This window comes from Oxyura jamaicensis, chromosome 1, assembly GCF_011077185.1.
Source record: "Oxyura jamaicensis isolate SHBP4307 breed ruddy duck chromosome 1, BPBGC_Ojam_1.0, whole genome shotgun sequence".
NCBI classification, from domain to species: domain Eukaryota; kingdom Metazoa; phylum Chordata; class Aves; order Anseriformes; family Anatidae; genus Oxyura; species Oxyura jamaicensis.
In genome coordinates, this window is record NC_048893.1 from 36,034,124 (window position 1) to 36,061,618 (window position 27,495).

Consider the following 27,495-nt stretch of genomic DNA (forward strand, 5'->3'; position numbering starts at 1 on the left):
TACAAATAACGTATTTCTATGTTTCCTCTCAGTTCCTTACACTTACTGGGCAGCACAGAGACCTCATTCCCATCTGTGTGCAAGCAGAGAGAGTGTGGTGCATTTGGTCCCCCTCCTTCCTACCATCTCTCTTTGCCACTTGTCATTTCTCCATCCATCCCTTGGGATCTTTCCCACCACGCAACCCAACCACAAAATTCCAGCACCATTTCCTACCAGCCAAAGTCTTCCCGAAGCTGCTAGGTGTACACACACTGTCCTAAGCAAGCTGCTAGGTGTACACACACTGTCCTAAGCTGTACTCTGATTTCCTCACGTCTCCTCCAAATGCTGGCCCGCCCGCCTTCATTGGAGGCCTCCTTGCTGGCCAGGGGTTTACCAGAGAGAGCACGGGGCTCACAGCTACCTCTAGTGTCCTTGGGGCTGCCTGCAGAGCTCGCCTCAGGGTGCACCCTGTGCTCCCCACCTCCCTTCTCAAGATAAAGCCTTGCTCAAGACTGGGCAGGGGAGTTGCTGGCAGGTGACATGGGGACATTGAGGTGCCTGGGAGCAGCCTGCTTACCACCAGCAGCAGGACCTTGCTTCCCACCATCTGTAGCTTCCCTACCTGTTAATATCTAGAGTGTCAAGGTGTCCTTGGCCACACTGCTGCCAATGCTAAAATGGTCTTGCAGCTGCCATTAAGCTCTCTGGTGCTGGTATAATACCTGAGCTTGTGGAGGCGGAATATGTCCAGCTGCAAATTGAGCTTCTGGCTACCCATTGTATAGCCTAATCCCCAGAAGACACACGTCTTTTTGTGCCAACCACAGCATCATCCTTCTCCTTCACCCAGCAAGCTGATTTCAGCTCTGCTGCCAGGACCACCTAGCTGCAGATGCTACCAACTTGTGCTTATCTGGCACCTCCCAAATCACATTGGGTCCAATCCAGATAAAATGTGGCTAGCTGGGAGATGGAAGCATTTGCCTCTTTGGGTAGACTCTGCAACAAAGGACATGTTTTAGCCAGGAACAGGATTTCACACTGTTTCTCTGCAGCACACAAAAAATAATTAAAAAAAAAAAAATCAGCTTGTTTTGTCCCCTAGAAAAAAACAACAGCAACAGTGAAATAAGGAAAGGTTATCAGGGATTGAGAGCAAGTATATAGCAGTCTGATTCTCAGGAATGAACTGCGTTGAATAAAATGTTCCTAAGCACAGTACCATCTAAAACCAGGCTGCTTTCCTGGTGCGTACAGTGCTCCGTGAGCGAGGCCACCCCTGCGAGCTGTGGCAGTGTCGGGGTGCTGTAGGCACTGCATTCCCGCTGGGGTATCGGGTTGCAGCACCATGATGAAAAAAGCTGCAGGGGATTTGCATGCATACCTAACACACATACCTTTAATGTTCACGTCGTTAGATCCGAGCAACAAATAGGATCTTCGGGTCAGCTGTAGCTTCCAAAAGGCTATTAAATAACTGTAGCTAGACAGTCAGGTAATTGTCTTTTAAAAATTAGGGTCAAATTCTTCTCTACTAGGCTAGGCTAAATTCAGTCTCTGTCCAGGATGTAAATAGCACAACTCCAAAATGACATGAGGAATATCAAGAATAGCATCTTTTTCTCCCTCCCTCCCTCTCGTCCGCCTTCGTTCTCTTTCAGACCAGAAGAAATGTGCACACAGACACTATTCATATTTATGCTGCCTTCAAGAGGCTGATGATATGATATTGTAACTTTGCAGTCTTTTAGCAAATGACTTCTAGCTGAATAAAAGAGAGAATAGTTTTGCTGCCACCTTTAAAATGTGTTACTGTGTCCTGCAGATTTCACAGTGATGCATATGATGAAATTACTGAGTGAATGGTAAAAGCACACCAGAAATGCAGTCCAAAGTTTCTTTCTGCTTTGCAAGGAGTGCCTACAAATCACTCATTTGGACATAATGAATGTAAGTTCCATTAAAAACCAACAGTATGAACTGAGTTCAGTATTTAACATACCACGCACCAGAATGATCCCAAAATATATCAAGCCAGGAAGTGGATTAATTACAACAACTCGCCACCAAGCCCCTGGTATATTTCAAGTACGTGGAAAATGTATTTCTATTTTGGACACTGACTTCTTTATGAAACTGTGCCAGGATGTCAGCAGGCTGTTTGGACTCTCTGACAGACACTCTTAGCAGCATCAGTTTCCTGGAGGCAGTAATAATTATCAAATCTCTTCGATAGACAGACAGCTATCAGACATCTGTGTATCCCAGACGTACAAAAACATCCCCAGCCAACCATGTGGCTACCAATGGATGTGTTCAGACAAAGAAGTTCAAGAGAAGTGCCTCAGGCCAGATCCTCAGCTGCAGAAAATCAGCGAGGCACAGTCGACCCGCCTTCCTCGTGCCGTGTGCCTCTTCTTGGGAGGAAACCCCTGCCCAGCCATCATGGGGCAATGGGAGGTCACGGAGGGAATGGGCTGGATGGGACGGGGAAGCTCCTGCGTGGTGTCAGGGCCAGGCCTGGGGATGACCACATGCACTCCATACAAGATATTTCCCATTTCTAAAGCGTCAGAAATAGATATTCAAAAGAGGCTGCCTGCGTTCCTTGTGTCCTTATCTCATTTTGTGCTGATGAGAGGACAGATAGCTCTTCCTGACAGGGTCTGGAGTTGTGTCTGAAGAGTGCCTGGGCACAGCCTCAAGCACTGTCCTGACGTCTGTGCTGGCAGCTGGGAGCTTTCCCTCTGGCACTCTCTTGTCCTCTGCCAGTGCAGAGGTTCAGGAAATTGCACAGGCTATGGGGCTTCTTCCTCCAGGCAGTGTGGAAGAGATGGCTCCGAATGGGAGGAGGAAAGGCCCTTCAGTGTGAGGGTAGTCCTTCAGGAGAACACGAGGAGCTTCCCAGATCTGAAAGGAGTTTTGCTTTGCAAGAAAAGATGAAGAAAAGCACTCAGCAGCAGGAAGATGAGTAGAATCAAATGCTCAATTCCCTCTGAGTCTAAGGGTGTTGGGTGCTTGGTGCACTCACAATCTGGCGCAGTGTGTCCAAGAAGAAAGTTCAGGGAGTGCTTGCCCAGAGTAACTGCCAGGTGTTGATCCCAGGCAGCCTCAGCCCTGCCTGGAGGTGTTGCATCCCCCAGGGACACACATCACTGCAAAATGCACAGAAACAGTGCATTTTTCAGGGACTCCTGTGAAGTGCAGCTTCAGGCTGCAGTACGGCCACTGCAGCACTCCGGTGAGACATGGGCAATGGGGCAGAACTGTCACCTCTCCCTGCCAGGACACTGCTGCAACCCCTGGGCTACCCACTGAAGCCGCGTTTGCTCTTTGCTTTCCATCACTGCCACTTTTTCTATCCCTGTCTCTAGACTGAGGCCATTTTTTTGCAGCAGCTGTCATAGACCTGGAAATGAATTTGATTATTCGTATCTAAGCCTGTATTGTGCAAAACGAGCTGTGCATGTTTTCTAGTTTCTGTGTGACACAAGAACACAGTTACCAAATGAGTTAAGGTCTCTATGACCTTAAAATGAGGAGGAGAATGAGAAAGCCCAGAAAGATAAATGTTACCTGGGAATAGTTTTATTTTCAGCTATAACACTAAAGTTCAGAGTTTACTTTCCAAACAGTAGCCGATTTTTCAGGTCTGGTTTGGGACTTTACTGCCCTATTGTGTTACTTCACTGGAGACCAGAGAAAAGTTCAGGGAGATTCAGGAGCTCCTGGCAGTCAGGTCCAGAGATGAGGCCACTGAGGACAGTCTCACAGCTCTGATGGGCTCCAGGCAGCCTGTGTCGGTGCGACTACTGGGAATGGTCTCTGAAGCAGGACCTGCCCCTGTTTTTTTGGTCTGTGTGGTGGGAGCTGCCTGAGCAAGAAGAGAGGGAAGACACTCTCACAATGGTTGGAACCGGATGGTAATGTGATACGGTGCTTTTCACCTCCAGGTCATCAATTCAAATCTCGCCTGTTTAGAAGTGGTCAAAAATTATTTCCATATGGGTCAAGAGAGATGCATGGTGAACACAGGGGTTGCTGTATCAAAACAGACAAGATAGTCTGGAGATAAACAGTTGCACAATAGTTACTTGTGTGGAGAGGTCTGCAAGGTATAAAGCTAAGTAGTTCCTGACCAGTTTATACCCCTGGATCATGAGAGCTAGGTTTCTTTGCAAATAACTTATCATTTATTTCTGTCTACTAAAATGTATTCTTTTTTTCTTACACTATAACTATAAATAATGAACCTCCCCTTTGGCTTTCTCAGCAGCCTGTCTGTGCAGGGGGTTATAAACAGGCAGGTATATATGACATTTGTTTAACAGGAGTCAGCTCAAGTTCCTTAGGTGCTTATCAGGAAAACATCAGTGCTAAATTGTGTACTAGAATTACTCTGAAAGGCAGAAATTGCTTCTAATATTTTAGCAGAAAAATGCACAGGTTGCTGAATGAAACCTGTATAAAATGCATCAAGAAAGCTTATCAAAGACAGGATGGGTGGTAACGAAGTAACACAGGAGCCCAAGAGAACAGAGGTGTCTCTGAAGAGCAGTCAGCAGCAACAGATCCTCCTGCAGCTGAAATGTGGGACTACCGCAAATTTTAGCTGGGTACATCGGTGTAAATTTTGCTTATAGCATTTAACCACAGCTACAAGGTCCATTCATAGAACCATAGAATCCCAGAGTGGTTTGGGTTGGAAGGGACCTTAAAGCCCACCCAGCTCCAACCCCCTGCCATGGGCAGGGCCACCTCCCACCAGACAAGGCTCCCCAAAGCCCCATCCAGCCTGGCCTTGAGCACCTCCAGGGATGGGGCATCCACAGCTGCTCTGGGCAGCCTGTGCCAGGGCCTCACCACCCTTTCAGTGAAGAATTTCCTCCTAACATCTAATCTGAATCTCCTTCTTGTGGGAAAGGAATTTGCAGGTGGCTTTGCGCTGTTTCCCACGTCCCTGAATTAGAGATAATAAGGAAACAAGCTAGAGACGAGTGCACAGAGAAGCTAGACCAATGATAAGTTGTTGTCAGCGTGTGCTGTAGTTAGTTGCCTATATATACTCTGACAGAACATGCAATAAAGGAGGACAATTATACTCGCATTGAGGTTGCATCGTTACTCCGGGACTGTCTCCCTTTCCGACACCTTCTTTTAGTTTAAAACCATTCCCCAAGCTGCACTATCCTAAGTATTTTGTGGAAATGTACCCAATACCAACTGAAAGATTATAAAAATTAATATAATCAAGAGCATTGAACTAACAACTACTGTATTTTGAATTTTGCTTATATCCTTGATAAACTCAACAAGGTATTGTGCTTGAACTAAACAGTTCAGCTATCAGATGAAGAAAAATGACACTTTTCCTCTCCGTTCTAACCATTAAATTCATACTTTCAAGATCTCTAGTTGTGGTGGGAAGTCTGCCACTGAGGAAGGCTGGGTCAAAGCAACTGAAAAAAAATGGATTGTACTAGTGTAAAATAAATCAGAATTTGATTTTTAATGCATTTCTTTCACAGTTTTTATACTCCCAGAACATAAAACCATTGCAGAAGTAGCAACCTGAAACTTTTAGTAGTGAAGGTAGCTTTCTCTATATAAAACATATGAAATCCTAACCCTGCTGGCATCAGTTGGTTGACTTCCATTGCATATATACCTACCTGACTGGATGTAAGTGCCAGTGCCTGAATTTTCAGGCTACCAAAAGCGTAATTTGAAGCAACGTGTTTTGAATTTGCCAGTTAAAATGTAAGATTTTGGTGCCAGTCAAATAACTATTAAAAGTCACATTGTGTACTTGGAAAACTGTGATGCTTTCTGCTCCCCTCCACAAGTCGAGTAGAAGTGCTATTTACTTTGTCATCAGCTAAAGTTGTTGGTGCAGCTCCTGAGATGTTGCAGGGTTTTCCAGCAGCAGTCAGGGGAGGTCAGTTTAATATGCTAATAAATATTTTTTGAATGACCTGACTTTGTATTTGGTACGAAAAACTCAGAGCAGTGCCAAGTAGGATAGAAAATAAAGAATAAAAGTTCCACAGATTTTGCCAAAATTCTCCACAGATTACTGTTAGCTTCATTTATGAGACTGCACAGAGGACTGTGAAATCTCCTTTGAACTCTTAGGGCCAGATGGTTTTGCTGTTACATCCTAATGACCCACAGCAGTGTGCATACACAGACGCCCCGGTTGCCAGTTGACTGCAAACATGCGATGTGGCAGGAGAATTCACGACCTGCCCTTCCAAAACACAAGCGGCTCCTGCTTGGGCGGAGAGGGAACCTCCCCTTGCTATTGATGCTGTGAAAAGCTTTTCTCCTTGCCCCTCTAAAGGAAGACCATTTCCAAAGCAAGCCGTGAGCATACCTGGACAGGAGCGGTGAATGGCAGGCTCACTGCCCCACACAGCCCGTGGTGGAGTCCTGCTGGTGGCCGTGAAGCTGGAAATTGCTTTTGTTGAGAGGAGAGGAGGCTCTCGCAGCCTCTGTGGGCCTCCAGTCCCAGCATTGGAGCACTGCATGCTCAAAGAGTGAGGGAAAGGCTGGACTCAAACCAATTAAAGCTGTAGGGCAGAACAGTAGTTATTATGCTGTCATATGGAACTGCTTGGAAGACATGATTTATTTTGGATTATATTGGTTTCAACTGGTATAATATGAACTTCCTGATTTTTCTAGGATATGTAGACAAAAAAGTCTAAATATGGTTTTACTCATCTTTTAATTTAGAACTACAAGTGTTTGGGTGACCTATGAAATTATTTTAATGATCTCTGCACAACACTGAGCTGTCAGCACTATAAATGTCATCCTAACTGGGTATTAGTTTCCATCACGGTCATTTAGCCTCACCAGCAGAGCTACCTCCATGCGAATGTCTTGTCTGTGTCAAGCTGTGGGAATAAAATAGAGAGTCACTGTTGCCAAGAAGCATCAGTCAAACATCTTCATATTGCCCCATTTCAAGAGGAAGATGCAGACACAAAACCTAGGAGCACCGTGACTCTGCGGCATGCCCTTGGAGCTTCAGGCACAGCAGTAGGTGAATGATTTGCATGCAGGCCAGTGCTTTTCTCTCCGATCATTAAAAATGTGTTCCAGCATCGCTCGTCCTGGTTGACATAGACTTACCCGTAGCCATCCTTATTTTTATAAGGCTACGAAAAGTCAAAGGGTAAGAAGCCGCACTTTAGAGAAGGGGAGGTGTGACAAATTGAATTTGATACAACTTCTGGCTGCTGGTACAAGATGAATATGGACTCGTCACATGAGGCGGCTCTTTTGTTCTTGTGTAGAAAGCAGAGAAATTGTTTGACCGGTGTCTGTATTTACCAACAGAGAGAAAATTATCTGATGGTACAGGTTTTGGCAGAGACAAGGAATGCCTGAACAAGGTTTTGTCTGTAAGGACACATCTAGGATATTGACAAAGGGTAAAGTGACAGAATTTGAAAATAAATAGAGGGGTGAGGTGGCAGAGGAGTGGTGAAAGAAGTGTGTTGTAGAAGATAAACAGCTGGGCTTTGAACTTCCAAACCTTACAGCCAAAGATAAAGCCACCAAAAGGTTTGTGTACATTGCTCTTTAGGTGGTTAATTTTTTTCTCTTCAAAGTTAGGGGTCTTATCACAAAGTTTTAAATTACAGTATTTTGTCTTAGCTCGTGTATACATAGTAGTTTAAACATGCACTCTGCTGTATTTTGTATTTGTTCTTGTATGGTAGTCATTTAAATGACGTGGTCACAGGATTTTTCCAACACTGTCATTTGGTCTTCCTGCCTTGAGACTGTCTTGTATTTGACATAAAACAGTAAATTTTGATTTCAGGTATCCAGAATTTCAGCTGATACAGATTCAGTGTAAAATAGTTGGTTTTTCAATTTGGGGTAACAGCAAAATGTGGAAGTTGTGCGTTTCACACAGCTCCCCTTACATGTGATCACTTAAGCAAGCGAGCCAGCCTCTGGCAGAGCGGGAGGGCTGCCATCTTACTCTGCAGTCTCCTGGAGGGATTTGTAATAGTTCAGAGCTCTCATGTCTCGCGTACAACTTCATTTTGCTCCAAGGCACCTCTTTAAAGTCTCTTGTCCTTGTCTTTTTTGTGGTTCCAATCTTTTCCGTAACCAAGACGGATTCCCTTTCTTCCCAACTAGTCAAACATGCATTTGCAAGAGCCTTTCAGATCAGACCTGTGTCTGAAAAGATCTCTTAACTCTCTTTGTGAACACAAAGCTCAGTGAGTACACGCATTTGTATCCGTAGTGTGTCAAGCAGTTTCCATCCACAACGGTTACAGAAATCAAGGAGGTGCTTAGGAGACTTTTCATTATTCCCGTCCGCCTCAGTTCTCCTGTTTTGGGTTGCCCCAAGTGCCATGGTTGTTGAGTGAGCAGATGCAGGGGTCCTGGCAGGATTGGACCTTGCTGTTTTTACCCAGGGAGTGTTTGTCCGGTTGCATCACCAGCGGGGCGAGCGGTGCCCCTGGGTGCCAGCCCTCAGTGTGCTTGCCATGATTCAGCCCTCACATGCCGTGGCCCTCAGCTTGGCAGGCGTGGGCACGGTTCCCAGTGTGTCGGTGCTGCGTGCCGCTAACAGCAGCCAAGGGGCTGAGCCCTGCTTTTCGTCCCTCGTAGCTTCGCTTCTTCCATCTAAGGGAGAAAGCACAACATGCGCTGTTCCCTGCTGGAAACCTCGCTGGCAGCAAGCAGACGCTGCCAGGGAGCTCTTGACATGGAGCACTGAGATAGCAAAGATCTCGAATGACTGAGATTCCTGCGAGCTTTGGTCAGTATCACAGGCAGTTTCCAACTGGGCAAAGTACAATATTTTCCCTCTGCTTTTTATGAATGGCTGTATAGTGTTGTGCTCGAGTCAGAGTCCCCTGCGAAAGCCATTCATAAAAATAAAAACAAAACAAAACAAACACACACAAAAACTTTCTAGGTCCAGTCTGGAGCCACTGGGTGCCAGAGGCTGGGAAAACACACTGGCAGCCCGAGCCCCAGCTATCACTGAAAGTATTCAAGGGGCTTTCTGGTGGTCTGAAAAGTATGAAGTGCTGTGTAGAAGGGCAGCTGGTAGAATTACTTTGACACATACTAGGCAGAAAGCCAGGGTTGGCCTTGTTTCAGACATTGTCTTTCCTCTCATTGAAGTGTCAGGACCTAATTCATGGAAAATTTGGTGAGTTGGCAGCCCTTTCAGAAGATTTCATTGAGCTACAGTGTGTGAGAGTCACATGAATGCAGAGCACACAGCCAAAAATATATGGGGATTTCTGCACAGGAGAAAAGAGTCAGCCGCTAAGAATGTCTACAGATTTCATGTGGCCTGGGAGTAAACACGTGCACAGGTGTAATCAGCAGGCAAGAAAAAGAAAATAAAGTGGAAAAGCACTTCAGATTACTGAGGAGCTCAATGAACTCTGTAATTACGAGGGATTCCTATGAAACAAATAATTCCTTTGTCTAAGGGCAGCAAATGCCCTGTAATCAGCTCAGGGCTTGCAGTCCACCTGGAGAAGGCATCAATAAAATGTGTGCTTTGGTAATCGCTTCTCCATTGCAAGGGAGTTTAATGGAAAATAAAAGGATCCACCCTGAAGTTTAAAGACGGACCCAGTCATTGATTTTTTTTCCCCCCTCATATTTATTCGAGAGCAGAACTTGGAGCCTGAGGCAGAGATACAAAAAATAAAACAGCAATAGGATTCCGCTGAATTAGAAAAAATGACTGAAAATAAACAAAGCATCTCTTGTTAAAATGGGACGCTTGTGGTGGGCAGTCTGAATTGAATCAGTTACATTTAATTTACATTTTCATTGATCCTTCCCACTGAAATATTGCTCTGAAAGGCCAGTTACACTAAACTGTTTATTCAGAAATATTCCAGTTATTTCCTACTATACTGTCATGAAAATTAGGGTTTTGGCTATCCAGAGGGACAGCATGTTGGCTTCTGCCCAAGTGAGGCACTAAAATCACGGCTGGGATTAGGAACAGGCAGGAAGGAAGGGCAGGAAGAAAATCATTGGGTGCGATTCATGTACTTTGAAAACAGAAAATCCTGGGGGCAGAGAGGGGGAAGGCAGCTTTGCCCCACTGGAGTAAGAAAAGCCCTTTTGTGCTCACAGTGTCAGGATTTTATCCTTTATCTGTGGTCTTATTGTTCTGTGCTGCTCCTAGCACCCACAGGGGTCATGTCAGCAGAGCAGCCGTGGTGTATTCTAAGCATGCAGGCATTAGTTCCTTAACTGATACTCCTCCTCCTCCCCGGGGCTTGGATGCAGGGCCCTGGCACCTCAGTGGGTTTCCTGACCCTCCTGAGGACCATATTTCCTGCTCCTGGGTAGGGGCAGCCAGAAAAGATTGCTGCTGAGGTCCCCGTGGCTGTGCCACCAGGCCCTGGGCAGGCAGGTGGACACAGCCCCCATCTCTCCTTGGCCACGCACCCAAGCAGCCTCGTGATGGGCATCCCCAAAATCACATCCAGTGCTTTCATTCAGCTAGAACTTCCAAACCAGAGCACCCTGGGACCAGAGGTGCTGCCCACCCCAGCCTGATGGCTTCAGCAAGGATGGCTGTGGTTGGGTGGGAAGCCCTGGCTTGGGAACACATCTGTCACCTCTCTGCCCAAGCCCTGTGGCCAGCAGGGAGGGCTTTCCCACAGCTCATGGCCAAAAGAGTGGGGGAAAAGAGTAATCAGCATCCATGGAGATGACAAGCTCTAGTTCCAAAACTAGGCCATTCTCAGTCTGATACGTAATGCAGCAAAGTAAATCTAGCAGTACCATGGAGGAGCTGGAAGTTTAACATGCTACATTAGGTATCACTTTGGTTTTAATTACACAAATTCAACATCTTCTTCTTGTTCCACCGCAATAGGAACTGCTTCAGAGTAAGGTCATAGATATGTGTAGGAGAGGCTAAGTGCAAGACCAGGGTACATGCATCACTCCCTTTCTGAATGTGGGTTTTGCCTGTGTTTTTATTTCTTATGCTGAAACTATTTTTCCCAGCACCTGTGAAATGACTGCTAAGTGACCTCAGTGAATTTTGCTTCTCACCAAGCTTTTTTTTTTCTTTTTTTTTTTCAGCCTCAACAAGTGGTTCAAAAGAAGCCTGCTCAGGTAAGAAAAAATGATTTAAATTCCTTACACTATCTTAAATTGAATACTTCTTCAGTATTTAAACTGGTAAAGAGTAAGGGGAAATGCATCAATAATATGAAAGGGAGGATAGGTGCTGGCTTGCTTGTTAGGCACAACCACCCAGACAATTCGCATGGTGGCCCTCAGGAAGGAGACGAGGCAGCAGTGGAACTGCAGCCTGGGTGGAAGGTGCTTGCTCAGAAACGTCCTCTGAAATGTCATTTCTGCAGCTGCCACCTGGTGATGACAACACAGCCACGCACACGTCTGGTGCCAGTCCAGCTTGAGCTAGGCACTCGTGTGTGTCCTGAGCCTGGGTAACGGGGGACTGCTTGCAGGAAGGGGGGACACAGGTGTAAAACCCTTCTCCCCACTGGTATAAACGAGTCTCTAAATCCACAGAATAAAATAGGCTGAACTTGATCATTAAACCATCTTAAAGACTAACGCATTTGAGGATCTTTTTTTTGGATGGCGTTCTTCTCTAACTATGCCACTTTGTTACATACACTGCAGCAGAGAAGAGTATGGGCATGGGAGCAGGTCTGCCTGTCCATGCTCAGCAGAGTCCCCAGGGCAGTGCTGCCCTACCTTGGTGAACATGAATGATGGCTGAGTCAAGAGCAGAAAGGGTCTGGTGCTTTTCTGGAGAGAGGTCTGCTTTCAGAAGGGAATAATACCTCTGTTTTTCTACCGTACAGTTTTAATACAGTATTGTACAGTGTGCACTATTGTAATGTCTACCGTAATCTGAATTAAGAGCTGTTACATAAGAAACAGAAAACATCCTAGCTGTGAGTTGAAGGGGTGAGATGATGCAACACTCACAAGTATGCAGAGGAATCAGGTTTCTGCAAAAGGAATCAATACAGTCACGGTAGTGGTGAATGAGTGGCGCTGGCGATGATATTAATGCCTCCGAATGGCAGAGATAACATTCAGGATGAATGTGGTAGTCTCTTCAAGTAAGGTAAATTTTGCAAGGAGAGGTAACATCTTTTATTAGGCCAGCTTATGGAAGAAACACGGCAACCGTCCCCGAGGACCTACCTTTTAACTACAACACACAATTCAAAACACGCCGAGTTGGTCTAATAAAAGATATTTCCTCTCCCTGGTCTCACTTACATCCTTCAACTGTTAGGGCCGCAGTCATGCTGCTCCTCCCACAGCCTGGTAGTAAATCTGTCGGTGGGCACAAAGCCAGCCATCTCCTCCGTGGCACCTGGGGGGCTCGAATCGTGCTGTGCCAAGGAGGCCAAGGCCAGGAGGTGAAGATGGGGGCTGTTTGCATTCCGTTACCCCTGGTAGGTGGCAGGGAGCTCATGCCCGTGGGGGTCAGCAGGTTAAAGGGGTCTGGAGCTTGTAGCCCTGCCACACGGCACACAATGGTGCTAGCACCTCTACTTCCCCAGGCACTTTGTCGTGTTTTGTTTGAATGATAATCGAGTGCGAGCACTGGCATGGGAGAGGAAGAAATGCCTGAGACCAAGGCTGAGGTGGGGTGTCAGAAGATGGAGCGGGGACCTGCTCCATTGCTTGGTAGCAGAACAAAGTAATGACGGATATAGTGATGTAGGAGCTTGAACTGAAGCACTAGGATTCCCTTTGTGGATCTTCCTGTCCTTTCTTTCCCGAAACGGTGACTGGTGGGGATGCCAGAGGGTGTTTCAGCCACAGTCGCTGCTGCATGGTGCCTCTGCAGCATCTTTGTGGTCAGGGAGGGCAAATGAGAGAAAAGGAGGCCCTTTGACAGTCCCATTAGTAATGGAAATGTTTGCATAGAAAACGAGGAGGCACAGAAGAATGCATGAAAGGAGGGAGAAGGCTTTTTAGCAATCCCCAGTCATCACAGCACAACTAGTGAAATTACAGTCTTTAAATTATTTGTATGCCATGTCTTCACTCAGAGAACATTTCTTTTTTTAATCCTTGGCCTGAGGGATTTTCAATGAAATCATTGACTTGTCTTTAACCCTTCCTGGTCTAAATAGGCCCTGCTCCCACACTTCTGCTGACACAACATTGTATTTTTGCTGGCTGTGGGTGTGCAGCAGAGAAAAAAATGTATATTGCTGTGAGCAAGCTCTCCTGACAGTGTCTTCCTGAGGCTAAAAGAAGGAAGAGGTAAAACAGTGCGATTCCTGGGACCATCAGGAGCTTCGTGCTGCTGGTTTTCGCTGGAGTCCGGTTGCCTTTCTCCGTTGTCTTTTTACACTACTGAATTTCCCTTTAAAGGAGGGAGGTACAGACTCAGAATTAACAACACGAACATGAGCTCATGCAGGCTTCCTAATCTGAGCTGTCTAAGGAAATAGTGATAAATTATATAAACATGGGGACTACATGGAAGTTCATGGAGGATAATGTAAATCTTACACTACATTCAGAGGAATCTCTTCCTTTTCCATCTGTTTCCTTCAAAATATCCTCCCAGATGGCTTTACCATGTGGCAGTCTGGATTAAGTTAGAAATGTATCCTTTCTTCATCAGTGAGGACTGTAAGAGGTTGCAGTCAAGAGCTGCTGTGTGATGGTGAGCATGTTACCCGGTATGCCATGGTAAAAGTGGCAGAAAACCTGGGTCAGGTTTTATCCCTGCATGCTGTGCTTTGAATTTCTGGCATTTTCCAAAAGATTTCTGTGAGTGTTAGTTTACATCACTGTTGCTCTTGTTCCTGTTGCTACTGCATATACCTCTTGGTTTTGTTTTATTTTTAAAAATGTAGAAGCAGCAAAACCAGATAGTATTCTTCTTCTATTCATAATAGCTCCCTTCCCATCACCTTTTCCCAGCTTTTAAGTATTGTGCAGGGCATGCCATGCTCTAAATCTCTTTATGGATGTCTAATGTCCAGCTTAGGGCCATACAGATGCCTGTATAAATTTCTGTGATATCTTCAATCATCCTCAGAGTTGTTAACATCGACCATCATGCAACTGGCAAATGCTACAGTAAACTCCACTGGAAATCTGCCCATCCGTATTATTAATACAAAGCTTTAAATAATATAGTCTGTACGCACGTTTGTGGTGGTCACTGATGCATCCTCTCACACTTCCCTGGGGAAATGAGGAAAAGATAGCAAGCCTAACTGCACGGCATCAGTAAGTTTAGCTCGTTCATGTAAATACGTGCCTAAACCTCAAAAACAAGAAGCTCCTTTTAAATCTTCTCCATCTCCAAAGAATGGGCAGTCATATCTTATAATTATGATGAGGTAACATTCTTACCAGGGTGTAAAAATAAGCAGTCCAAATAGAAAATTCTGCATTTCCTTGTTTTTAATCTATTTGTAGCAGCTGTAGCCTCAGCCATATGGGGGAGTTACACTCTTAAGTAATGCAAAGGAAATAGATATTTTTAGGAAAACATCATGAAAGCTATCAAAGTTTTCTGGAAACAGGACATGTTTTATTTTTATCATTTCTGGAGAGAAGAAATACAGTGAGTGTAGAACAGCCCTTTGAAAATTTTCTTATAATCTCTTTGGGAGGTCTATTAAAATCTGAAATCCTTGCAGTCTCTTAAGTTTGTGTCTGAGTCTGAAAGAGAGCATATCACTCACTGCAAGCCTAAGAGTACTTTTCTACCTAATGCTAGCATTAGGTGCTTTTAAAACAAAACAAACAAACAAATCCCAACAAGAAAAAAGAGCTAAAAAGAAAAGCATTGTTTTGTATAAGAAAGTAAATGCAGATTCACTGCATTTTTTCATCTTATTCAGTTCTTAGGCTTGGTATAAATAAAGTTATGCATATTAATTAGGCATAATACATATACACCTCACAACTTCAGGTTGTATGTGTTCCCCATCTGTCTCCATCACACGTGCACTCGATGTAGGAGAAACAGTAAATCCTAAAAGTGTCAGGCAGGCTCTGCAGCCCAGGACTTGCACTGATGATTCACACAATTCATATGCAGCCCAGAAGCATCAGACTTCGTGAGTGCAGCTGAGACCAGGAGACGTGGTGCCTGTGGGGCAGGTCTGACACGCTGGGACAGCCTGCCTGGTGGCCCCACGGTGCCCAAGTACTGCGTCACCTCTTTGCACGGTGCAATACGTCTGCAATTCCACAAGCTTCAGATGTTCTGCATACCTGCTACCACCACATGGGGATTTTTGTCTTCTCCCTTCTAGGAAATCCCAGAGATAAATGCGGTAGAAAATAACTCCAAAGGTCCATGTTATCAAGGACTCGGGTTGAAAGAAACTAGTAGTGTCACGGAAAGCCTGGCAAATGATTCGCAGCCACACGGGTGCACTTACATGTCGGAGAGAACATGTGTCCCTGCCCGAGCCCACCCCGTGTCCTTCCCAGTGGGGAATATTGCAGCTTTGCTCATCACAGCCATAGCTGTAGAAACATCTCCACCCTGGGGGTGGACCTGCTTCCCTGGGGTTTCCACGCTCTTCCCACTGCATCCAGCAAGCTGTTTTGTGTATCCTGTACTTTTTCTGTATTTACTGATAAGGAGAATTGGAAAGTTGTCAGTTCCCAGAGGGAGAAAACTGTATTTTCCATATGTAGATGGAATTTTACACTTCAATATAGGTTGCATGCGTGTCGTGCATACCATTCCAGAACACCCTCTGAAAGGCTGAGTTACCGTTCTTTTATTAGTGTTATTTTTAAAGCAAACACCGATTGTTTTCCCAAAGACAGTGGTAGAGGCCATATTATTTGTGCTAGAGGCCCCAGGCAACACACGCACACACGTGGAGCAAGTGGATATCACGATATCACAGCTCAGTGAGCCTGGACTCACTGCACCTCCCCGTGTGGGCCATGGTCCCAGAGGAGTCGCCCAAAGTTTTCCCAGCGGGGCTGAGCCCTGGACCTGCTGTGGGGCCCCCCAGCTCAGTGCCCTGCCTCCCACCACTGCCAGAAAGGGGACAATGCTTGCTGGAGCTGGCCAGGTTTTTTTGCATAAATAGCTTCACAATGAAATAACCTGTTTTTATTGACCTTTTTCCCCATAGGTGTCCTTGGAAGGTTAGTTTTTCCAAAGCTCCACATTATTATGATCACTTGAGTTTTTTTAAAATCAAAATAGGATTTACTTTTTGGTGTTGAGGCTTTTGCTTTGGAGAAACCTTCCAGATTTTGATTCTGAGTGTTGAAACATTGTTCTGATTTGAGGAGATTGTTATAACAAATGGATGAAACTGTCTTATGAAAAAAGGGCCTGGGTTTGAAAACTAGCCTTTATTGTTGCCATTTCTGCTGTTTCGAGCAACCTATAAGGATTGCTTGGCATAAGATGCAAATAAATAAATAAATAAATAAGAATAATATAAAAGTTGTGGATTAGAGCTAGAATCATGAAGAAATTAGGTAGGTACCTGTACTGCAGAAAGGACGTTACCATTCCTCTGGAAGTGGTCTAAATTTGATTTTAAGGGAATCAGGAAAGCCTCTTACTTTCCACATAATTACAGTAGATGGAGTCTCAGGGAGGTTGACTGTCTTTAGGGTCTTACTTTCTTTTTCCTTCCAGGGTAGAATGGTGGCAACTGCATGATGTGGTTTCCAGAGGAAGACATTCTCAGTCTTCTTTTACAGTTGGTTTATTGTGACAGGGAGTTTGAGTGGTTTGCCTAAAATTAAAAAAAAAAACAAAAACAAAACAAAAAAAAAAACACCACATTTTTTAAACAAACTGAAAAATATATGGGGAAAAACATAGAAGGTGCAGGTACCAGTTCTATGAAATACCGTGCTAAAGAATGAGGTCTAGAAGAGGAAGTCAGGCATTTCTGATAGCAAATAATTTGTTATTTATATGGCATAACTTCTGAATCGGATCTGAATAATATAAATCAGTGAGACCTAAATACCCAAACCATTTTAAGAATCACATTTCCAAAGTTTAAGTGTTTATGATTTTCATTTATTACATACCATGATAGTGTAACTTTTTTGAGATTAATGCTTCCAGAAATTTGGTTTTAAATAAATGAAACAAAGGTGTGGAAAAAATATGTGGTGGGAAGGAAGTGAAGAAAATAAAAAAATTCCTTTAGTACAGGAGTATATTCAGGTATTTGGTTACTTTAAAAGAGTAAGAAGTCAGAAATACAGTGATCTGAAGATGTTGGTTGCTGCTCAATGAGGCAATCTTTTTTCTCATATTTTGATGGTTTCTTTTATTGATGGTGGTAGGTGCACACTGGCTTCTCAGTGTCAGGATGGCAGACACTGCCAGTAAGTATACTCACAGAGTGAACACTGGGGCTACAGAGTCATCTACCGAACACCAACTTTATGAAAATCACTTTTATAAAAATTGCTTTTGCTCACAGCAAAATACTCAAATACTTATTTGAGTTTTTTCTTCAGCTGTACCCTTTATATCATAAACAAAAATACAAAAAGAGCTCATCCAGCATTTCCACCATTTCATAGAGAATGCAAGGGGAACAGAAAGATGGGTTTTACACAGGTAGTTAAACATGTAATTGTTCATTAGACACCACTACTTCATTTAACAGTGAGTTGTTAGATACTCAAATAACCTTGGTAATACATCCCTCAAGCTTTTTGGTCTAAATTTACCGATACATCCAGGCTGCTAGAATTTGGGTGTTGACAGAGAAGAGCACCAAATCCCCAGACTGCTGCTTGTCCAGTCTCTGTCTCGGAGCCAGTGGACGCCTTAGCTGCATTGCAAGATGGAGGGACATGCTCGCAGCTGTGCCTGCCCAGCAGCTGCACTGCTGCAAGGCACTGCCTGCCCCAGGCTCATGTCTCGGGTTTCTGGGGACTTAGAAACCCTCTGTGCCCTCTGCCAGCAGCCAGGATTTGGGGGGTGGTGGTGGGAGTGGAATGAGTTTTGTAGGGGAGCAGGAGCAGCCTGCTTCTCACAGCGCAGGAGGAAAATAGTTTGGATAAGCCCCAGCTTCACAGCAGCACCTGCCTCAGTGCTGAATTATGCATCCCCTTGCTTGGTGTGCCAGTGGCATGCAAAGCAGGCTGAGTGTCTGTCCCCTTGTCCCCACATGCTGACTGAGGAGTAGAAGTGTCCCATTCACCCACGATGGGTGAGCCTCACGCTTCCTTTGAATCTGTTAGTGCTAAGCACTGCAGTGTGCAAGCTAATTTTCAGGCAAGTCTTGCTGTGCCTTGATCCCTCCTCTGTTAAAACCGAGATGCTTCTTACGAAAGGGAGTTATGAGCATGCATACATTCATGATTTTATGTGACTAAAAAGGAATCAGATCTTGGAAGATATTTTTGCTTCATGGTTTCCTGGGGAATCAGAGTCTTTATGTGCTGCAACATGCAGCTCAAGAGATGTCCTGGCTTTGTCGGCCAGCTTCTGAAGCAGTTGGAGCAGGAGTGTTACTGCATAGTCCAGCCTGGGAGGAGTCTTCAGCTCTGAACAGTCACAAGGCAAAATAAGGTTATTTCAACTCTTTAAATATGCTACACTTAATTTCCTTGACACAAGCCCTAGCACAGGAAGCCACCATCTGAATGCAGCACGGGTCACACATTTGCCAATTCGATACAGACATGATATCGGGTTGCTGCTCTTTCCCGAGGTGCTGAGCAAGGCTTGCTCCTAAAATGCTCCATGCTGAGGAAAGGACACAAAAAAGTCCTGGAATTACAACCACTGAGCGTCTCCATGCATGGCACTTCATGCAGGCTCTACAGCTGATGGCTGGGGGCTGAAGGGGTGATCTAAAACCTTTTCATGTCCTTGCACTCTGCCCACCTCTGGTTCTCCCTTTGCAGCTTGGGAAAGAAGCCTGCCATGGGCAGGTGGTGGCTGTGGACAGGCAGGCTTTGTGTGTGACCCCAAGGCTGTGACCACGGAAGCTGCTGAGGGCGGCACCCCCTTCAGTTCAAAACCTGGCTCTGATTTGACATGAACCAACATCTCGCTAACAATAGCCAGAAGAGACGGGGCTGTGACGTGTGCCTGGGAAACACCACTGAGAAAGATGGCTGGACAGGGAACAGTGTTTACAAAATGTCAGTCAAGAGTAAATTAAACAGTGCTACTTTTACATACATGTACTATGTATTTTGGCCGAGGTTTCCAAGAGTAACAAGAGTCTGTACTGCTAATACTTGGGTATCCAACTTCACAGGCATACAGGATGCTGGGAAGTACTGTGCCACCCCCCGAAAATCTGGATTATTTTAGGGTGTTTCCAGAATGATATCCAGAAAGTTGAAACTACCAGAACAATCAGCCTTTGGACTTCTGGCAACAAAAATAATCAAAATGCTAATTAGCCAAGATGAGGCATGTCAGAAGGCTGTGCAGAAAGAAAGCACTCTTCACTAAGAGCTTGGTTACAGAGCCTCTCAAAAAGGCTCTGCACCTTTCACAATCGAGCATCATTGCTGTTCCTCCACACCTAGCTGAAATCACTGAAAAATGCCCTAATTCTTGGCATAAATATTAATAAGTGTCCAAGGGCTGTAACCCAGCTCATCTACTACACTGAAAAACATGGGATGTAAGCCCTCTCTAACTCAGATTGTCCTCAGGGTTGTATGATACGATCTTAAACAACAAGACTATGATCCGCTTCTAGGAATTGCTGCATCTTTGCTATGCCTGTTCAGGACCATATAAATTTTGTTGCAAATTATATGTTAAGAGTGGGATATGCTGTAACAGAGGTTGAATAAGAGACATAATGAGAATGGAAGTTAAGACCAAAGAAAATACATTTGTCATCTGTTAAATAATTTGCTAGAATAGTCAGTTACAGTATGTGCATACCAGCAGTATTAAAAAAGATTTGGCTAGGGAAAATAGCAGTATGCTCAGCCCTCATTAACTGATATACATCTTTAAACATGTTCTGGAAGGAAGCAATAAGAAGCCAATATTTTATTTTATTCTGGGGTTTCCATGGCACTGGGGGAATTTTATAAGGTCCCCTTGTTGCCCAAAATAACAGTCTCAGAATAGAAGAATAAGGAGCATTTCATAGCTACTCTGTCAGTCACTATGGGGCATTTGTGGAATTCAGTGAATTTAGTTCCTTGAAATCAGTGCTGCCATGCTACCCTGGGTGGACATCTGGCCTCCCTGGGCAAGCCTGTCAGCTTGTGACACCTGTGGCAAACATGAAGGCTGGGACGGACAAACTGGACCTCTGAGCATGCCTCCTCCCATGCAAACTCACAGAGGAAAACTCAGGCAAAGGATTTGTCTAAGTCAATGCACAATAAAATCACAAAGGACATTCTAAAACCAGTTATGGACAGAGTAAAATTTGGGAAGCATCACAGCCTTTTAGTAGACTATGCCGTGAGACATGCTCCTAAGTACTTAAATGTTGAAGGCTACAGGAGTATGTAGGTGTTTTTCAAACATGAGCACATTGCCAAGTAGTGCACAAAGGACCCATCTCCGCCTTTGGGCAATCCAATATTTATAAGTGTCTCAAGTGCCTCCTTATACGACCTAAATAAATAAATGTGCTTTTCTCACAGAGGCTGGAAAAAAGCCATTCAAAATGACTGCCTAACTGTTGGGCATTGTAGCATTCACACCACCATAGCAAACTATCTCATGGATCCTGTTTCATTGGGATCATTCAATGCCACAAATGTTAAATTCTTTATGAAATCTGCTCCACCAGATGTTGAACATCACCATGATGAAGTTCTGCTGCTGATCCTGCTGTAAGGCATTTCTGGAAATTCCAGAATGTTTTCAAAAAATGTTGGCCAAAATCTCTCTTTAGGAATGACTGTTGCATGTATTAAAAAGGGATATGATATTGCCAATGTACTTTGTGTGTTACCTCTGTCTGATCTGTTGATGTAGTCATGTTGTTAAGGGCTGATCTCTGATCTCAGGTTTGGATAGCTATTTGCCACACAACAACCATGGGAAAAGAGAAGGAGAGAAAAAAAAAAAATAATAAAAAAAAAGAATCACCCACATTCTGCCTGAATTCAGATCTCAGATTTCCCACATCCTGGTATTTAATTTCTCACAGAGTTACCAATGGTTGATCTCACGGCAGGATTAGTGGGAAGAAAAATGAGAGCTCCATTGAAACCAGACTTGAGTCTGGAAAGATGGGACATGTGAGCTCTAGGACCAGGGAGATATCAGATTCAGGGTAGTGAATGGCTCCCCCCCCACCCTTTCCCTGATAATCACGCTTATTTTCAGGCAAAATCTGGAAACTGAAATCAGAATAGCAGAGAGACAGTTACAATATGTTAGGCGGCTCGCCCATCACTTTAATAGCCTCCTGAGAACTGTGTTATATGGTGGGGCATTAACTGTAATTTATATTAGTATTTTTTATGTTTAGGAAGAGGAGAATAGATTAACATTGAGGTATAAATTGCAGTAAATCTGTCTCACTCCTAAAAGAAAATGTGTTTTGAACACACATTTCCAGCAGGAACCTTTTCTGATTTGATTATAGAATATAGATGTGTTCAATTGGAAAAGAAACTCCCATAAAAGGCTCTATAATCAAAAGGAAATAATCACTATCTATTAAGTTGGACAGGCCCACTCCATTTAAATCAAGCTATCTTGCTTAGAGAAAGAAAAAGCTTCACCCTGTGGTAACCCGAGTCGTAGCGCAGATGGAACTTGAAAAGTTGGGTTCCTGCTCCATGCTGAAGGGGGCCGTACTTTATTGCCCTTCGCACCAGATTGTGTGGAGATATTCAAGAAGTTGAAAAATCTTTAAATGCATCGCACTAAATCCTTTAGGAGTTGAACATATTAAGATGACAAGAAGAGTATGTCATTAGACCATAACTACCCTTTTTGGATTACCTGGTATTTGTAGATTTATTGGCAAGATGGCTTAAATTAGGGATATATTTTTAGCCTGCAGCATTACATAATAAAATAGCAGCAAAATTCTTTGCAGTAAAAAAGAGAGGGGATGGGGGGAGTTTATTAAAACCAACAGAAAGCTCTCTGATTTTGCACTCTTTGCCTGCACAAAGAGGTGCTCCACGGTTACACAATCAGTAAAGTTTGCAAGAAAAGCATTCCCATTACCCCATTTTGCTCAGGAGTCGTCGCCGTGCCTTTCGCTGCAGACCTGCTGTTTAGTCTGAAACTGAAAATTAAACCCAGAACTTCAGCTCTCAAAGTTAAATACTCTGCTTTACTGCCAGCACACAGCCTCACCAGTGTCTGTGTGGTAAGATCTATGATTAAACTCTTCAGACATTTTTAAAAGCATTTTACAAGTCTGTTAAGCTTTAGTGTTTTTTCTTTTCATTTTTTTTTTTTTAAGAAAAAAAATCATTTAGCTGAATTATACCACAGAGTCTCACATGAACTCTGCTGAACCAAATGAGAGGGCCCAACCTCGCTATCTATCTTCCTGAAATATGTTTCTCATTTGGGGGGCTTTTCGGAGCACGGCTTAGGGAAGGTAGAGCCGCCTATGTTGAACTCTTTCTTTGGCAATTGGAAAAGATGCAAAGAGAAAACCAGGGGAGCTTCAGAAAGCTTGGTGGCCACCGCGGCCTCCTCCGCCACATCTTGCAGGCCCTGCTCCCCACGGGCCCCGGCGTGGGGTGGGATATGGGTTACGGGTTACGTGCCAGGGCCGCGAGCTGCTCGTTCGGGAGCCTTCGGGCCCGGTGCTCGTAAAAATGTCACCGGCGCACTTCCCCTTTGAAAGGCCCTTTTATCTTACCCTCCCACAGCCCCTCTCCAGTGGGCAGGCAGGCTTGACCGGGAAGCTGCTGCCTGGCCTTCCCGCATAGCTGGGCCCTAATGAGGTGTGTGCGGCTCTTGGCTGCAGGTTTTCAATCTCTTTCTTATTACTTCAAAGCTGCTGCTCCAAGGCTCAGACAAGTTTGATCACTTGGCAAAATCTCTCAGCTGGGACTCAAAAGGAAGACGTTTTATTTTATTATTTATCATTACGGATAGATAGCTGGTCCCAAACCGCAGTTGCCAGTGGCTCTGTAAACGGAGCTGTAATGCTTTTTTAAGTGATAAAGGATTGGAGGTGAATAACTTCTGGCAGTTGCTTCCTGTCTGTAACAAGCAGTCATTTTGAGGGAAAAAAAAAAATAGAATAGAAATCTAACAGGCCTTACTTTATTCTCCTTTCCATGTTGTAAAATAAGAGTGGGGAGCAAAAGGTAAGCAACGTGGGTTTGACCCTCATTTCAAAGCCTGTCCTGGTGTCCGTCTCCCTACGTCTTCTCCATGCCAGGAGCCAGACCTTCACTGTAGTTCTTCCTCCATCACTGAACACAAAATATACACAGTTACCAATGCAACATACACAGTTATCAAAGCTGCCAAAGGAAGGCAGGCTTATTCAGGTTTGCCTACACAGGCTCCAGTATCCTCCTGAGCTTTTCAATCTCCGCTGCCAACAAAAGAAGAACTTATGCAGTGGCCCACAGGGTTTTATTGGATTCTAAAAGCCTAAGGATTTTTTTTTTCTCTTTCATGTAATTGTTGACGTACATATTAGTAAATAGAGGGTATTATTATAGCCTCTTCTTGCCTTATGCTCCAGTCTAGATTTTTGGCTCTGGAGTGTGGTGTCCTGTGTGAATGCAGAGCAGTTTACCACTCCTCCAGTTTACAGCCTCCACAAGAGGTTTGTAAGAGCAGCTTCTCAAGGGTTGGGGTTGGTCCAGCTCAGTTGTACTTGTTTCTAATGGCATCGCTGCCTTCTTTTCTGTAATATTTTATTTCCTTCCCACTGGAACTGTTTACATCTTGTGGGGTTGAAGCTCTCCAAGACAAAATATGTCTCTGTCAGTGTTTGAACAGCACCTATGACTGCTCCAAGCACCATTTTTGCCTTAGGTCTCTGCTTTGCAGGCTTTAAATGGTGCTTCCTGCAAAATTCTTCTGACCAGCACTGAGATTTTGCTGGAGATTTTCACTCTCCTTTTAATCACATGGGGAACAGATTTTTTCAAAGTGTTTTGACCTGCGTAGGTCAAAAAGGCATTTGCTGTACTCAGATGCCAAAACGCGTTTAAGAAATTTGGCCTGACGTAATTTAGACAGCTGAGTCTCAGTTTCAAAAGGCTTCAACAATGCCGGCTTTAGCACTGAGTGACCTGCTGCTTTGCAGAAACCTCACTGCTGAGTTAACATCAGGGCTGCTCTAAAATCCATGGCAAAGTTGGGCACCTGAAACGGGGGTTCATTTATGCCCATCTGTAGGAGACATTGAGAGGCAGAGCCTAAAGTAGGAATTTTTCAGGGTATCTAAACGCAGACCAGCCTAATTCATGTCTCTGGAAGATCTCAGCCCTCCTGGATTACAAATTCTGTGTCAGATAAGCCCTTTCTCTCAAGGTAACCAGTGAGAGTCATTATCACTCCATTATATCAAACAGTTTTCTTACTGGCAGATAAGCTAGGAGATAGAGAAATATTTTTGTATCCCCCTTAATCTAAAGGGAAGAAGGCTGTTATAACATAGAGAGGAATGGCCTGTCCAGAAGGGATGCTCCTGGCCCCCTTCTGTTACCCGAACCTGTGACTTAAGGACCACAACTTGGCCAAACCCTTAAAGACATTTCTACCAGTAGAGGAAAGTGATCTGTAGGAGTGGTTTATGGGTGCTCATGGATGATAGCTGTCTCTGACCTCTGCCACTGCTGTTGGTCTGGAACATGTTGTTGGTAGTGATTCTCAGCTTGACAGCATCCGAGTCCCAGGGCAGCCCCAGCAACTTCATTCCAGCTGCCCCAGCTAGAGTACACTTCCTCCAGCAGCTGGGGATGTGGATTATCCAGTAATCCCCATGAGCAGCCTTTTTGCTAGTAAAGCAGGATTGTTCCAGCAGTGAAGGGAGAGGACACCTTCAATTTACTTAGTAAGTCTTGTGCATTTGAAAAGCCACAGGCTGATCACCTGCAGAACAACCTTGGTATTTTGCTTTGTTTTCTCTGCTGCATTTCCATCCCTCACAATATTTGGTGATTTATGTAAAAGTGGAGTGACTTCAACAGACAGAAGATGCATCCTCCATATACAACAGCTGGGCAGGTAGGCATCTTCATAGGAGGTAGAAAACCCAGCTTGAAGTATCTGGTTCAAATCAGAGAGCATGGGGATTTCAAAACAAGCCTGCATGTGAGTTTCCAAACCAGTACTATTGCATACATGCACAATCACAAAGGAGCATTATTCTCTCTCTTCCTGACTGTGGAACCTTTGAGAACATCTCCAAGTTGAAATGATGCTTTAAGATGCTTGCCAGCTCTTAGACTGCTCCCAAGAGTGTTAGGCAGCTCTGCATGTGCCCACCAGTAGGTACACAGGCATTAACAAAGTTAAACAGCAGCTCAGTAAAACTACTTGTTGGTATTCCAACACTGGATTCCTGCTATGGCTGTCTGCAGTCTTTTGAAGGCCAATAAGTGACAAGGTGGACCATCAGATGCTAAGTCCATAGTGACTTAGACGTTGAAAGTAAAAATGTTGTGTTCCAGACCTTAAATGTCAATCCCCAACTGCCCCATCAGCTGCCACCTCTCCATTTGTCTCTCTCTTTATCTTTAAAGTCATCAAAATACCAAGAGTTTTGCTTCCTTGGCGAGACCTGCCTGTTTGCTGTCCTCAGAGCTGTCCCATGCCGTAGTCAATGTCTGTGTTGTGTCAAATGCAGAACCAGTGTGTCAGAGTTTTCAACTGTGTTTTTAACCACCAGGCTGGAGAAGTTGATCTCTCCCTTGCATGATAGCAGTGACAGTACACAGAAATTGCTTGCTTGCAGGCTGGTTGACTCATACGTGGTGATGGTGGTCTCTTCTGCCCTAATAAATCCTTTTCTTTTGATGCGTGCAGTAAATACCTGTAACAATTTGAGCTCTGGATCCAGGTTCTTGAATTTAACTTTGCTTCACTGCTGAGTGACTGCTGTCATGGGCTCGGCAGGGCTGTGTGGTGACTGATGGCCTCGGAGCAGGAGCTCCAGCTCCTGCCAGCACGCTTTGCGGAGGGCGAAGCAGCTTGAAGCAAAAGATCCCACCCTAAATTTCACACAAAGCAAACTGACTCTGAGTGCCTATTAGTTCTGTGGGAATTTCTAAAGGAGTTTGTTGGCTGTGGAGCAGTCAGGATGACACTGTGTCTTCGCTGGGCACAGCCCGGGCCTCTGCAACTGCAATAGGAGGCACTGGCTTCGGGGACTCCTCTGAAAATATTAGCTTGCATGCCAGGGGATTTCAGACAAGTTAGCAGACAATGGTCCACAGTCTGCAAGTTGCTCTTGTCAGCAGTTCTTTTTGACATATCTATTCAGGCATACCCTCTCGGGCTTAGAAAGCAGCCAGCAAAATCTGTGCCAATAGCAAATACTTTGTTATAAAATAAAAGCTCTGACAAATTCAGAGGCTCCATATGTACCATTACTGTGATCCTCCAGTTCATCTCACAAAATTGGTTCTATTTTTTTAAAATCTGCCATTCAGAGATTCATGAGCAGAAGGTGAAAAAAAATGAATTGCCAACTGAATTGCCAGCGAGTTTCTGGAGGCAGACAATTAACCTTGAAGTAGCTGTAAAGGAGTTATGTCCCAGGGAGTTAGAAGAGAATAAACATCCTTATAAAAATTCAAAACAGTTGCTCTTCTGCAGGTGGGGAGATGCTGTTGTCAAACAGGAACAATTGTCTCATCATCAGCTTTCGCTGTGACCACCTTCAGGGGGTCCAGCAAAAAAGAGAGACACACGGATGTGCAATGCCTGAGCTAAGCCTGTCTGTTCTTGAGGACACCAGGATGCTGCTCACTGCCCGTGTTGCTAGCAAAATAACACGTGCCAGCCAAACGTGGGTCACCAAATGGAGGCCTCCGCTCAGAGGTAGATCCGCTCTGTCACCTGCACAGGATCTCATGGGAAGGAAGTCCCTTGGGAACAAGAGATAACTGACATGGAAAGGCTCTGTGATTTACATATGGATGGTGCCACCACTGAGCTTTATGAATGAGGTGCATATCCTCCACATATCCCTGCTATTTACCTGTTTGCTTCTTTTTTCCCAGTGGAGAGCCTGTGAAGGCAGAAACACAGCATCATGGCTCTGGAGAGGGTTAGCGTGTTTAGTTGTCTGGACACTGCTGTCCTGTGCCCTTTCAGGTGTCCTGGTGGATCACAGACATCCACACAGAGCATGACATGGGAGCCCAGCAGTCTTCTGTTCTGGCTGCTGGGTGCCAAACAAGATACACAGGGCATCTAAAATGGTGTCAGGTGCCCATCTTCAGGCATCTGGGTCCCACATCTGTCCTTTCTCTCCTGCTGGGACCCTACATCAGGGAGAGGTGAGGGTGCAGCATGGGCAGGTCCCAGTCCAGTGAGCACATCTTCCAGCCAGGTGCCAAAGATGCCCCTCA

General features: G+C 44.7%; 1 protein-coding gene across 3 annotated transcripts in view; it reads left to right on the forward strand.

Moving 5' to 3' along the window:
* The window catches only part of HMGA2 (high mobility group AT-hook 2), a 115,384-nt gene that overhangs the window by 81,236 nt on the left and 6,653 nt on the right, over window positions 1-27,495 (forward strand). Inside the window, exons 4-5 of one of the 3 annotated variants that reach the window (XM_035344450.1) lie at window positions 11,092-11,124; window positions 16,652-16,719. In XM_035344450.1, the coding sequence (XP_035200341.1) occupies window positions 11,092-11,124; window positions 16,652-16,675 (57 nt within the window). In that variant the 3' untranslated portion in view covers window positions 16,676-16,719. Of the gene's footprint in view, window positions 1-11,091; window positions 11,125-16,651; window positions 16,720-27,495 lie in introns of those variants that run through there. The other 2 variants (XR_004755671.1, XM_035344448.1) reach the window with 2 other exon arrangements.